This window comes from Sebastes umbrosus, chromosome 14, assembly GCF_015220745.1.
Source record: "Sebastes umbrosus isolate fSebUmb1 chromosome 14, fSebUmb1.pri, whole genome shotgun sequence".
NCBI lineage: Eukaryota > Metazoa > Chordata > Actinopteri > Perciformes > Sebastidae > Sebastes > Sebastes umbrosus.
Window position 1 is genome coordinate 8,118,539 of NC_051282.1, and position 15,287 is coordinate 8,133,825.

The window sequence follows — 15,287 nt, forward strand, 5'->3', positions numbered from 1 at the left end:
GAAATTTGACTTTTCATCTCTCCTGTTGTACTTACACAGAAATAGAAATTACAGCGAGGGACAAGGGCAACAAAGTTGGACAAAAAGGTAAAGAATAGACAGAACTGTTATGTACACAAGTATGTGGAAAAAATAGGTGTATGTATAAATATTACATAAATATATATAATAAAACAAAAGAAACAATGACCAACAGTAAAATAAAAAATCAAATATCTATATACAAGTCAAGAGTTCTTTAAGCTGTAAAAAATACAAATAGCTTAAATAAATAAATACCAAATGGATATACATGGACTGGATGATTATGTATGGTATGTACAGGTGTCTATATACTGTGTGTACAGTGTGTAGGATTTATATTGACAGTGACAGATGATATGTACATTTCTTTTTAAAAATGGTGCATTATAAACTGTAAAATTATATCTATAATGGCAGCTTTGGATATGAGGAGATCAAAATTGATTCCACATATGGCCTGAATGTGCCACTGTGCTATTTTTGTTTCTCACAATCAAGCGGGAAATTTACAGATGAACTTTCAATTGTTAACTGACAATCCAGAATTTGAGAAGTTGAGTCATAAAATGTGGGAAGAATTATAGACAAATCCTTATTGTACCAGTCTGAAATGTACTCTGCTTGATGTGCTTTCTGGCCCTTGTTTCAGTTGTTAAATGTGTTTTTTTCTCTAGATTTCCTATATTTTTAGTGGGCCATGCTGTGTAAAGCACAAGGATAACCACATTTTTATTTGCCATACTTATTATTATCATTCTTTATCTTCTGTACAGATGTTTTTCAAAAAATACACAAACACGTACGCAAAATATGGGTGGGTTGAGTATGCTGTGTGCTCAAACCCGCCCAAATTTCGACCCATATTACTTCATCAATACTTTGACATAGAAAATGTATTCAACCTTTAAACAGGTCACAAGACTTGGATCTTTATTTGACTAAATCAGTACGGTATTGACAAAGTCACAGTTTATGCTTTTTAAGACCGTTTCAGATCCTATAATGGGTTTGTGTTGTATGGACTTTTTGGTTACTTTATTTTACACAGGTAAATGGATCCATCTTGAAATTGGAAACCAGGATGGAGTGGTTCAGTGAAAGTTGTACGGACAGTGTGCAAGTGGGTCAGTGTGTCAGGAAAGACCTCAAAAAAGGACAAAATACCAGCAGGCCAGTCCAGATACACTCCTATCGTACTTCGACGTGTATTGGGGCCCATAAACTCCAGATGGGAATTGTTATGACAAAAGTCCCCATCAGAAAACCAGCACCAAGACTTTTCATTTTTTCCCAAAGAGAATTCCCTTGAATAGTCGTGTACCCTGGCTATACTTTTGTATGCCACTCCAACATCAGCTGAATCACACTCAACCTCCCAGTAATGGCGACCAGTCAGACCCTCTTCACACAGTACTTGACAGTTGTCGAATCTGGAGTCTGGATCATCAGGATACGGCTGCTTCTCATGAACATATGTTCCCTTTTTGTTCTCTTCTGTCAAAATCACAGTCACACCTGCTGTGTTAGGGTCCAGTGTCAGATCACAAGCATCTGCAATCAAGACAGAAGAAACAATTTATTAGTGTTCTATTTCTTAGTTCTATTGCTTTGTGAGCATGGCAGGCCGTTTTAATATGTAATAGCTAGACAGGATATTCATTAGAGATATCTGCAACGTCATTTTGCCTAGTCAAAACTCTAAATCTATAAACAGTATATAGCACAATGATACCGGAATCACAGTCCCAGGTCAACCATATATCATGCCAAAGCCTGTCCACCAGAGGATAGCGTGTCAGTGTCACATTTTGCCTCGCCGAGGCGTGAATATTGCTCGCGTGTATGAAGCTAGAGTACCAGCAGGGAGCAACAAAACCACTCACTTAAGGCCAAGACACACCAAGCCGACATCCAAGAACTAGCGGCTTTGTCTTGGTTGACAAGTTGCATTTGAACACACCGTAAAGACTTCAGACGTCCTGCACCTACATGTGAGGAAATAACTCACCACACCAGCAGGTCACAGTAGTCAGTATTCGTCATTCAAAAAGGGAAAACGTAAGACCTAGGTCGGCGGATATACAAGCCGTTGTTATGATACGTACATGAAAGACAGCGGCTTTTGCCGACCATTTTCACACCACTCTCACTCACCACTTAGCTTTATTCCAGATGGCCGTGTTGTTGTGAAAATATTTGTGTATTGAAATGATCAGATGAGATGAAGATGAAAAATGACAAGAGCCCTCTGTGTGTGCCCTCCTGACTTTACTCGTTGGCTTGCTTTCCTCACTTCCGTTTCTTTACTAGTACACTGATTCGCTGAAGCTGAACAGCCAATCAGAGAGCCAATTACCGATGAGCTCCACTGCCGATTCAACATGCTGATTAGGGCAAAAAGCCTCCGACACATGCAAACTGGAGCCGAAAGTGCGGGACAAACCGCAAAAACTAGATGTTCACCGACGGCCCCAAACTGTCCAATGGCCGACCATCGGCTTGTTGTGTCAGGGCCTTTAGGTTTAGGCAATCAAACCACTTAGTTAGGTTTAGGGAAACATCATGGTTAGCCTTAAGATAAGTACGTAAACGAACTACAATACGTATGGAAGCAACGTAACGTAAGTACAGAAAACAAATCACAAAAAAATACGTCACTAACGTAACAAAACAAAACAGCGCTTTTTCCTTGGCATTATCGTGTCATTCACGTCTTTTTGTGCGACCGGGCTGCCCATGTAGATAAGTGCCCTCCACTTAACATGATATCCTTTTATCCACATTTGAAGGATATTTTAAGACTTTTAAAAACAGCCTTACTGCAACATGCATGTGTGTTACAACACCACAGCTTTAGCATTTCATTAAAAATAAATGCATTCTTACACTGTCTCAGTAGCTTCAGGTCAAACCAGCATTCTTCATTGTGGTCCACACTGATGGGAAATAGAGGGACAGCAGTTGACAACATCAAAAATACTGTCAAATCAAACAAATGAAGTGAATCTTGCAAATGAATCTTGGAATAATGATAGAAGTGAGTAGACAGCCTGTTTGAGCATACTTGAGTTTCTCCAGACTGCAGCGTGAATCCCTCTGTATTTCAGTCAGCAGCTCGACTCCGTGATCCGCCAGGTGATTAAAGCTCAGGTCCAGCTCCCTGAGGCCGCAGTGGTCAGACCTCAGGGCAGAGGCCAGGGCGACACATCCATCTTCTGTCACTTTACAGAATGACAGCCTACAGAAATCAGACAAGTGACATTTTAGGCGTGTGGTACATGCCCTTATCGGCAGCGATTTTCACTTGTTAACATGACATGAACCTGATTAGTCATTTATCAGGCTCTCCCTTTGGACTTGTTGACATGTAGCGCCACACATCACACAAGTTGACACTTTCAGGGCAGGAGGCAGAGCAAAAGAAGAAAAAGCAAAGCACTTACACACTTAAACCTGCAGTAGACAGAATGTTTTTGGCATCATTGGGAAAAATATCCATAATAACCTTTCAGCATATTGTAATTCAAGTGTTCTGAGAGAAAACTAGACTTCTGCACCTCCTCATAGCTCTGTTTTCAGGCTTTAAAAAATCTAGCCCGTGACAGGAGACTTTGGCCAATCACAGGTCATTTCAGAGAGAGAGCGTTCCCATTGAGTGTTCCCATTGAGCGTTCCCATTGAGCGTTCCCATTGAGTGTTCCCATTGAGCGTTCCTATTGGCTGTGCTCCGTCTGGTGGGCGGTGCTTGGTATTTTCTAATCTCAACATGGCTGCCGGGTCACAAACTTTCGCATTTTACAACTAAACAGTTCACTACAAGATGTTTCTGAAAATATCTGAGGTGAGAAATAGGCATTACAGTAAAATAATAATGATTCATATTTGATCAGCGCTGCCTAGTTTGACCGTTTGATCAGAGTTTGCAAGTGATTGACAGCTGCTCAGAGACAGCAAGGCTCCAGATCTGCTCTGATTGGTTGTTTTACTCCGGTCTGTGAAATCTTGCAGATGACATTAAGAGCACCGGAGGACACAGAGGCACATGACTTTTTTCTTTTCAGATTACCTGTCTCATGCACTACTGTCAGGATAGTCACACACAGTCACACACTGTCACACATCTCAGCTACTCGGCGTGGCTCCCTTGGATGTTCGCCTGCCTCAGTGCTCCCTCTCCTCCTTCTCCCTTGTATGTGCTCCTCAGGTCGCCAAGTTGATCACTAAGGCCAAAGCCTCCACCTGTTCTCTGGACCCCATGCCCACAGCCTTGGTCAAGGCTTGCCTACCTGCCCTGTGCCCCATCATGGTGAACATCATCAACTCCTCCTTGGCATCTGGTTTGGTACCCGATAGCCTCAAGATGGCCTCAGTCACTCCTATCCTCAAAAAGCCAGGTCTGGACCGGGATGACTGCAACAACTACCGACCGATCTCCAACCTTCCTTTCCTGAGCAAAATTCTGGAAAGTGCAGTGGCCGCCCAACTCCATCAACATATGTCCAACCATGAGCTCTATGAAACCTTTCAATCTGGCTTCAGACCACACCACAGCACAGAGACCACCCTCATCAAAATCACGAATGACCTCCTCATCGCTGCAGATTCCGGCCACATCAGCATCCTCATCCTCTTGGACCTCTCAGCCGCCTTCGACACAGTCTCTCACACCATCCTCCTCACCCGCCTATCCGACTACCTTGGCCTCACCGATTCAGCTCTCTCCTGGTTTCAGTCCTACCTCACAAACAGAAAACAGTTTGTCACCATCAGAGACTCCAGTTCCACCCCGGCCCCAGTAAACCATGGTGTACCTCAAGGCTCTGTGCTGGGACCCCTCCTCTTCACCATCTACATGCTCCCCCTTGGTCAGATCATCCGCCACCACGGTCTCAGCTTTCACTCATATGCTGACGACACACAACTATATCTTAGCACCAAACCATCCACCTAGCTACCCCCACAGTCACTTGTAAACTGCCTGAATGCAATAAAAATCTGGATGTCATCTAACTTCCTTACACTCAACAGCAACAAAACCGAGCTCATGGTTGTGGCTCCCAAGGCCCTGCTCCGGAAGGTTGGAGATCTACATCTGGACGTTGATGGCTGTTCTTTCTCCCCATCCTCGGGGAGTCCGCAACCTGGGTGTCATCCTGGACCCAACACTCTCATTCCAGTCTCACATCAGGTCCATCACCAAATCCGCTTTCTTCCACCTAAAAAACATCTCCCGTCTCCGGCAATCACTCTCTGACTCTGTGGCGGAAACCCTCATCCACGCTTTCGTCACCTCCCGTTTGGACTACTGCAATGGAGTACTGTCCAGGGTTCCCAGCAAAGCCCTGGTCAGGCTCCAGTATGTGCAAAACTCTGCTGCCAGGGTTCTCACCCGCACCAAGCCCTGGCAGCACATCACCCCCATCCTCATCCACCTCCACTGGCTCCCGGTCAAGTCCCGCATCACCTACAAAATCCTCCTCCTCACCTACAAATCCCTCAACGCTCTGGCTTCTCAGTACTTATCTGACCTCCTCCACCCATACACACAGCCCCGGAACCTCAGATCCTCAGGCACGGGTCAGCTCTCCATCCCTCACACAAAAATGCGAACTTTTGGGGACAGAGCTTTCAGTGTGACAGCCCCCACCCTCTGGAACTCTCTCCCCATAGAGCTCAGCAACGCACCATCTCTGGACAGTTTCAAAAGACTTCTAAAAACCCACCTCTCCACCAAGGCCTATGGCCTCTAGCTACTGTTATGTTCCTTTTGTTGTGTTTATTTATGCCTATGTTAAAGCGTCCTTGGGTTTCTTGAAAGGCGCTATATAAATCCAAGTTATTATTATTATTATTATTATTATTATAGGGTGACTGTTTTATAAAAATTACTTTTTTAAATTCTATTTTCTCCATTTCTACCCACTGCAGCTTTAACATGGAAAAAAATATTTTTAGAGTTAAATTTGACACACACACTTCATGTATTTACACCATCCTCACTGATATATCACTGGTATAAGGTGGACAAAATATTTGTTCTAAGTATGATGCAATACAATTCAACAGCAGTACAACCTCCAAAATACCCATGAAGTTGAATCAACACCTCTCTGAAACAGTGCGTTTGTTGTGTTGGTGAATTACAAAAGGCTGAATCCGGATTAGCAAATTCGCAAAGACAAAGTGAATAAGAGCTATTCGTTACACTGACTTTAGTGTTTTCAAACAGCGTGGGTTCATCAGTGCAGTAGAGAGCGCCATCACTCCTGAGTCCTGCAGGTCATTGTAGCTCAGGTCCAGCTCTGTCAGGCGGGAAGATTTGGAGCTGAGTACTGAGGCCAACGTCTCACAACCTTTCTCAGTGAGTCTGTTGTGACTGACACTGAAAGACAAAGGTAGCAATATAATTGAATTGCTTAACAGAATATTTGAACAACATGTACACATGAAAAACTTTACTTAGCATGATGTTTTATTAATTATCTGTGTATGATCACAATTTAGTTTTTCTGGCTTAAAGGAACAGTGTGTAGGATTTGGCTGCATCTAGTGGTGTGGCTGTAGATTGCAACCAACTGAGTACCGCTACGCTCACTCCTCCCTTTCCAAGACGGTGGTAATGTGAGCCGCCGAGTGCAAAACCATGGTAACGCCTTTCGCCACGCTCAGAGGCCATCCTTACCATAATAACACTACTTTAAGAGCAACGGAAGTCAGACGGTGGCTGGTGGTACCGCGGTTTTGCACTCTGCGGCTCACGTTAGCGCAGTTTCACAAGCGTGTCGGAGAACCATGGTGGCTTTCAGGTAATGTAAAAATGTGACTCTCTCTAGAGCCAGAGTTTGGTTTTTCTGTTCTAGGATACTGTAGAAACATGGCGGAGCAACATGGTGGACTCTGTGAAGATGACCCGCTCCCTGTGTAGATATGAAGAGCTCATTTTAAGCTAACGAAAACACTACGATTCTTAGTTTCAGATGGTTATACACTCAAGAAAACATAGATATGAATATTATATTCCATTTCTGCTAATATATCCCCCGAATTGTTACACATTGTTCCTTTAATGATATGAATTGATGTTTGTTCTTTCACCTTTTCAGACATAATTTTGCCTACATACTTCTTCACATGTATTGGATTTTGGTTCCTTCTTTCTTCTATTTTGAATGATATTGCAGCTGTAATTGAGACTTTTTACAACTTGTTGCAGTGCGATATAATGCAGTCTTTTACCTCAACACCTCCAGGGTACAGTTTGTGCTCATCAGCCCAGTAGAGAGGAACTCCATTTCTGAGTCTTTCAAACTGGTGTAACTCAGTTCCAGCTCTCGCAGGTAACATGGGTTGGATGTGAATGCCGTCACCAACTCCTTGCAGATTTTTGCAAGACCAGGATTTCTGTTCAGTCTTTTGGTACAGAGATGAAAAAAAACAACGTTAAATTTAGACATATATAAATAGGTCATACTGTCCAGCTCTACCAAACTGACTTGTGATACAAAACAAGCTGACAGCAGCTAGAGGCTGTATGAAAGTACACAGTGGGGTGTTTAGCAAACAATTTTACATTACACAGTAATTTGATTCAGTGTTAATGTGGTAAACATTGCTTATAGTAATTGAGCTGTCATAACAATGATACATCTATCAAGAAGTATTCATTTAAAGATGTTTTAGCAGCACGACTATTCCTACGATTTCGATGGTGTCTTCATAGAACACAGTGGTGTAATATATCGAAGTAATAATACTTCTTTACAGTACTTAAGTGTTTTTTTGGAATATCTGTTTTTACCTGTGTTTTGATATTTCTGTCAACTTTCACTTTTACTCCACTACGTTTCCTTTATAAAATGTATACTTCTACTCTGATACATTTCCCCTAAGCATCTTCGTTACTCGTTACTATTGCAAGCAAACAGGTTTGGTGAATCAGTGATCTTAGCTTGCGAGTTACATCGTTCATGTGACGGGCAAGTGCAAACAAAGTGCTCTCAAAGTCGTAGTTAAATTTAGATTTATGCTCAAGTCCAGGCAGGCTGCATGTCAGATCATGCTACATGCTACTTGCAACTACGAGGGAAGGAAGAACTGGATTTTGTTCTTTAAATCCTTTAAGTCGTTTTTCTTCATGTGTAATGCAAGCCCCCAAGAAGAGTGCCGGTCGTTGATCCCAACTTCCGTAGTGGCCAAACGGAGGTACTGCAACTTTCGTGTCTGTCACGTGATGCCATTGGGCCCAAAAATACTTTTTCCGATAGACTTACATTGGGAAAGAGACGTCTGTAACTCAGCGGATAATTTCTTTTAAGGTAAATCAACTTCCCAGTAGGAACACTCTAATACCCCTTATTCAATTCATTAGGTCCTAAAAGTTGGAAAATGCACTAATAGCCGAATCCAAAGTTATTTTTTTTTCATGTGAATGAGACCCAGACCGTAACGACAGCGCAAGCCGTGACGACGGCGTGACGTTGGGACCCCGTGACCGAGTCATGTGACCGAGCGGACGCTACTGCCCGTGTTCCATGTGTCCCAATGGATGCGGAAGATCGCCGGAACTTTTCCAGACAGAAGTTGAGCCATTTAGTCTTCATGCACCACTGAGCAACTTTCATAGGAATGAACGTGACCTCGCCTGCAACGCTGTATCCAGTTCTGTTTATACACCTATGGTGTAATGTTGCCACCATTTTTAAGGTGGTGTATATGTTAAGAGGAATAAACCTATACATCTCAAAATCCTTGCTTTTTTTAAACAGCATTTACTTTTACTTTTACTTTTAATACTTAAATACATTTAATATCAGAAAATTAGTTTTGATACGTAAGTACAGTAAATATCAGACACTACAAGACTTACTCAAGTAATATTATAATAGGCTACTCTAACTTTCACTAAGGTAACTTACTGGTTAGATTTCTACTTTTACTCAAAAGTAAAAAGCTTTCAGGTACTTCATCCACAACTGATAGAACAAATACATAATTTCTGCCATATGACATAGCCAAGAAAATTGACTTTTATTCATACTTCAGTGTTTTGGGGAACAACAAGTCTGAGACTGACCTGAGCTTCTCCAGTTTGGGGCTACCTAGCCCAACAGAAAGCAGAGAGTATAATGAACCTCCCAGCGGGTTGCCACTCAGATCCAGTTCCCTTAGATTTGAGAGAACTGATTTGATAGCTGATGCCATCTTTTCACAGTCTGGTTGTACCAGACCGCGACCTGAGAGACTACAAACACAGAGGATAAAAGCGTTACATGAGTGCATGTATAACAGCAACAGCAGTTGGCAACACTGACTGAAAGAGGATGCAGTGGTTCGTAAATGTCCCTGTTTGTTGGGGCTCATCCTGGCTTGGCTGGCTGAGTGCACATTATGCAATTTTTGGTGTATTAATCCTCTAGGATGAGAGCCAACTGGAAATATAGAACTTCAACTACGGCAAAATGGCCTATATTGTCCAGAAACCCTCACAGGTACTGCAATTAGCATTAAAAAATATGCTCAAATAATAACATGGCAAACTCAAGTCCAACAGGCAACAACAGCTGTCAGTGTGCTGACTTGACTATGACTTGCCCCAAACTGCATGTGATTATCATAAAGTGGACATGTCTGCACAGAGGAGACTCATGGGTACCCATAGAACCCATTTTCATTCACATATCTAGAGGTCAGAGGTCAAGGGAACCCTTTGAAAATAGCCATGACCGTTTTTCCTTGCCAAAATTTTGCGCTAATTTGGTTGGTACCAATGGTTTCCTTAGGTTTTATCATTTTCCACTCTTGCTATAAAACTGAGCCTGCGACAACCTCCAAAAGTTTGATTGCGTTAATGCATTAATGAAATTAGTGGCGTTAAAACGATTTTGCGTTAATGTGTTATTATGCGTTAACTTTGACAGCCCTAATAGCAACACAATACAATTAAAAGTAATAGTTTTACTAACCTCAGAGCTTCTAGTTTACACTGAGAGTTTTGCAGTCCATCAATCAAGATCCCTATACCTTTCTGAAAAAAGTAATTATTTGTCAGGTGCAGTTCTGTTAGCACGGAGTTTGGCATTCGAAGAGCTGAGGAGATTGTTTCGCAAAGCCAAACATCAAGATCCACACCTGAGATTCTGCGAAGAAGAAATTAAAAAAGACAATCATGCAAGATCAGATACAGTTTGCAGGGAAATTATAAACGTGTACTTGTGTGCGCTATATTAAAAAACTGACAAAGTGATTGCATGCAATGCAGAAATACCACTATTTAAGTAACCAACCCACCTTGCTTTTCTGCAGTTCCTCACAGCTGGGACAAGTCGAAAAATACCTTTTGCTGATGGTCTGTATTTCTTCAGGTTGAATTCATCCAGAGGCGTATTTGACATCAGAATTGAGTCAGCCAGAGCTGAGCACTGAACAGGGGAGAGCTGTGTTTCTGGATCGTGATCCGGTCTCAGATACTTCCGCACAGTATCGTGTAGGGAACTGTCTTTCAGCTCGATCAGGCAGTGAACGAGGTTCAGACATCTTTCAGGTGAGCAGTCCCCTAAATCTATTTCTAAAAGGCTCTTCTTAATTTCCTCAACAACCACAGAGTGCTCCTCTTCCTGCTGAATCAAGCCTTGAAGCAGCTCTTGTGTTGATTGTAGGGACATGCCGATGAGGAACCTGAGGAACATGTCCAGTTCTCCTGTCTTTCTCTGAGTTGAATTAGCTATCGAGATTTCCATCAGTTCGTCCAAAGGTAAATCAACTGGATCTGCATCCAAGATAGACTTGAGCTCTTCCACGGACCCTTTGAGCAGGAACTCCTTGAGGCTTAGGGAATCTATCTTTTTACTTGCAAAACTGTGGTACACAAAGAGGGCAGCAAAGTACTCCTGAACTGTCAGATGCACAAAGCAGTAGAGTTTCTTCTTGTTGAACACATTCTCTTCTTTGAATATCTCTGTGCACAACCCACAGTAAAGTCCAGCTTGGGTTATGTTGATGCTATAGCTTTTCAGATCATTGCCAGTAAATATGATGTTGCTTTTATTCAAATGTTCAAATGCCATTCTGCCTAATTTAAAAATGAACCCTTCATTCGACTTGAAGATCTCCTCTGTATCTGACTCATCCTGGTTGTCGTACTTTTCGGTAGCTACCTGCATTTGAATGCAAAGGAAGTGTGTGTACATCTCAGTAAGAGTTGTGGGTATCTTTATGTCTTCACTTCCAGTGTTGTCCATCTTCCGCAGCAAATACGCAAGAACCTTTGCCGCAATCCAACAGAAGATAGGTATGTGACACATAATGTATAAGCTCCTGGACATCGTGATGTTGTTGATAATTCGTTCAGCTACTGCCTTGTCCTCAACTCTATTCCTGAAGTACTGTATTTTTTGTGGATCATTAAATCCTCTGACCTCAGTCCACTGGTATACATGCTGGCGAGGGATGCGCTGAACGTGTCCTGGTCTTGAGGTTATCCAGACAAGAGCATTAGGAAGAAGGTCTTCCCTGATGAGGTTGGTCACCAGAGTGTCCACTGATGATTCCTTAGTGGCATCTTTCAATATTTGGGTTGTTTTGAAATTCAGTTGAAGCTGGCTTTCATCGAGACCATCAAAAATGAATAAAACTTTGTGATTATCAAATATTCTTGCAACTGATATGTTCTTAAGTGTTGGATGGAAGTCTCTCACAAGTGTCTCAAGGCTAAACGGATCATCTATGACTAGATTTAGCTCCCTGAATGGTAGCACAAAGATGAAGTCCAAGTCCTGGTTGGCTTTCCCTTCTGCCCAGTCAAGGATGAACTTCTTCACGGAGATGGTTTTTCCAATGCCGGCAATTCCCTTTGTCATCACGGTCCTGATATCTGATATGAAGATGTCATTGCAGTTGATTTTAATGTCCTCAGCTGTTTGACACCTCGCCTTATCTTCAATCTCCCAGATCTCATGTTCTGTATTGACACATTCGCTCTCTCCCTGTACAATGTGAAGCTCTGTGTAAATTTTGTCCAATGATTTTTTCTCCTTATGATCTTTTTCAGTGCCTTCAAACTCGTACCTGAATTTTTCCCTCAGATATGCTTTGTGGTTTTTGATGACTTCTTTGACGACATCTTCGGCTGCAATGAAAGAGCGCAGCGTTGTCAAAGCATAAGCAATGCAGTTTGTTCAATATGTTCAGCATTTGATTTAAAATTGCAATGTTGTTTTATCAACAAGCTATGCCATCAAATAGACTGGAATCAATATTTTATGGCCGACCTGACATGTTTGCACCATAGACTGTATATAAAGATGGATGACATGACAGCTCCCCAAAAGTGAGGCCAGAACATCTCAATCGCCCCCTGGGGGCCGGCTGCTGTATAGGTCATATTTCCCGCTCCCTCCATGTTAGCGGATGGGACATGGGCCAAACTAAAAAATCAAAGTACACGTGAAATAAATGTTTCCCAAAGATGGTTTCTGTCATGTTAGGTATATTTCTTATCACTCTGATGTATGTTCACTACTGTACAGACTCTGGCTTCAAATCAGAATCAGAATCGTATTTATTGCCAATTGTAAGAGGTATACACTAGGAATTTGCTTTGGTTTTGTTGGTGCAAATAAGCAGTATAATAACAAAAGTTTAGATAAAATGGATGTCGGGGCAGTTGTGTGTGTGTGTCTGTGTGTGTGTGAGGGAGAAATTACGTCAAAATCTCAAGACGGCAGCTCCCGTATCTGGGATATTTTGGCTTCACTTTTGTACAGTGGGAGGAAGTGGAGATGCGTCTATATATGCGGTCTACAGTTTGCACAAGTCGGTTTATTACAACACTAACCATTATAAACATTGTAGTATCATTATGTTTTAGACAAAGACCTTAACAGATGTCAACTTATCAAAAAGACTTCACGTACTTCCACAGTTCTCTGGCTGCCATTTCTGGAGGATTCTAAAGAAGTCCGATTTGGCTTTTGGAGACGTTAGGGTCTTGAAGAGCTTCCTCATCTTGTCCTTGTTGGTATTGGCAGCCTCGATGTTGTCGTACATCTCTTGATGCATTATCTTCTGCTGGAGCATCTCATCAGCTATTGGCATCACTGAGTTTACAGTCTGAATGAGATCAGCCCTGTTCTTGTCCACCCAGGCAGCTTCTTTTAAAAAGATAACAAACACACAATTGCGCACGTCATCACATTTTTGACACAGGTACCTGTTACAAGCATGCAGCAGAATAAAATGGCCTCTAAAACATGTGCATATTTTTTGTGATTGCCATTTTATGATCACCAAAATCAAGATTTGCTCTTGACACTATTGACTTGAACTCACCTTTCTCCTCTGTGTTGGCTGAAGCAGGATCAGGTGTTTCAAAGAGGCAAGCACTTACAAATGACAAAAACAACATGAGTTAACAGTTAACAATGCATGTAACTATTAGTATTAGAAGTAGCTGTTATTTACTGTATATACACATATTAATACTGTTTTAGTGTTAATGTGAGCCTCACTTTGAGGGGTTAACTTCAACGACAGTGTATTCATGTGCCAGAGCGCTGCTCGTCTCACATTCCAGTTTTTCAGAGGAAGTTTCTTCTTCTTGCCTCTCTAATGTCTCCTCCTCCTTCACGGCTCCTCCCTCCTCCTGCAGAGATGGTCTTCTTTGGAGGAGGGGAGACTTTTCTCTACTCACTGTGGTGGAAACCTCATCTTTCTTTCTTATTTTGTGAGGTGTGTCACACTCATCTTCCTCTATTTTACCCCTCCTGAGAGAGCATTGGCTCCCCATGATGTTGTTTCTTCAGTGTCGGCTCAGTGAATCTGTCATTTGGAAAGTATTTAAATGTCAGCAAGTTTTCTTTGGACACATACCATGCTCCGCTACAAACATTGCTGTCCTTAGATCGTGAAAATGAAAGTAAAAAAACACCTGATCTGCATCTATCTTGTGTAAATTATTAATTTGATACACACTGGATCATAGTCATGAGTCATGATCGTAGATAGCAGAGTTGTAACAGTTTTAGTTTAACTAGAAATTAACATTTTTAAAGTGTTTTCTGTAGGCACACATTAACAAACTCTGTTTAAAGTGAAAACAATGTTTGTTTGGTCTATATTTTTATTCTTCACAACTCTAAAACAACTCTTGATGCTTTTGATTTTACCAAAACACTATGTAAGATATTTGACTGGACTATTCATTTGTAATAAAATATATATTCCCCCCCGCCCCCACCCACACACACACACATTCACAAACAGGCACAGATACATTCAAAAGTGTTGTCTTACCTGTGGTTAGCTGCTGCAGGAAATGAGACCGTGTTGCATGTCTGCCGGTGTACTTGTGAACAACATTACATGAGAAAACTTTTATCAGCTAGAGCAAGCCCAACATCTGGTGGGCGGACCTAGATTAATGTTTGTGTGTGTGTGTGTGTGTGTGTGTGTGTGTGCATGTGTGTGTTGTGTTGTGTGTGTTTGGGAGGGACAAGAAAAGAGAGAGAGGGAAGGAAATTTCTCATTTCCTGCACCGACTCAAAAACATGTCTTGTCTTTAAAATCAAACACTGCACAGTTTGAACGCAGCGCATAGTACAGCAGCCTCCAAGTCCATTTGGGGCTGTTTCATGTGTCTATCTTTTTGTGTGAAAACTTATTGCACATTGACCCACAGTCTGACACAAACATCATACATTAATGCCGGGCAGTTGGCAGCTTTCCTTTGTTAATAATTAGCCAGAAGTTCACTGTACCGGGCTGCATTTTGGGGTAGGGATTTTGTGGCTCACTTAAACACAGTGTTGTGTATGGTCTAAACAGAGAAATTTCTCAAACAGAGAAAGGATGGCACTGCTATACTAATAAATATACAAGAACAGACAGTAACAGCAACACTCCATTACCCTAAAAAACATGCATAGCTCTGTACTTGAGTCCACACTGACTACTCGACTGGCTTTACATGGCATTTCACTGAAAACAAACCTGTGAATTAGGTCTAGGTTTTACCCCTAAAAGAGGCGTGGTGATGAGAGCCTACTCTGGATGACGTATTGCCAGGTCTGATGTATAGGAAGGGGAGCCAAATCGGAATGGTTTGTTAAATCACGTTTTCTGATCCGCAGCCTACAAAAAACACCGAGTGGGTTGTCTTATTTCACAGTATGTGGGTTGGTAGGCACTCTAGGTATAACCTCACCCGCCAGATGGTCTGTTACACAGAACCAACTGAGAATTGGAAACTGTTTGGAAAAGGGCAGGCA

At 42.0% G+C, this 15,287-nt stretch overlaps 1 protein-coding gene across 2 annotated transcripts; it reads right to left on the minus strand.

The window, feature by feature from the left end:
- Positions 1 to 288: 288 nt before the first annotated feature.
- Positions 289 to 14,440, minus strand: LOC119501754 (NLR family CARD domain-containing protein 3-like). 2 transcript variants are annotated; one of them, XM_037792335.1, is made up of 12 exons: positions 14,314 to 14,440; positions 13,530 to 13,839; positions 13,351 to 13,403; positions 12,936 to 13,169; positions 10,312 to 12,148; positions 9,987 to 10,160; positions 9,098 to 9,265; positions 7,261 to 7,434; positions 6,236 to 6,406; positions 3,089 to 3,262; positions 2,911 to 2,960; positions 289 to 1,575 (listed from the first exon to the last, which is right to left on the minus strand). In XM_037792335.1, exons 2-12 carry the CDS (start codon positions 13,805 to 13,807, stop codon positions 1,055 to 1,057), a joined length of 3,834 nt encoding a protein of 1,277 aa, XP_037648263.1. In that variant the 5' UTR covers positions 13,808 to 13,839; positions 14,314 to 14,440; the 3' UTR covers positions 289 to 1,054. The 2 variants fall into 2 exon arrangements, with proteins under 2 accessions (XP_037648263.1, XP_037648262.1); XM_037792334.1 differs by having other exon boundaries at positions 12,936 to 13,172.
- Between the last annotated feature and the right edge of the window lie 847 nt (positions 14,441 to 15,287).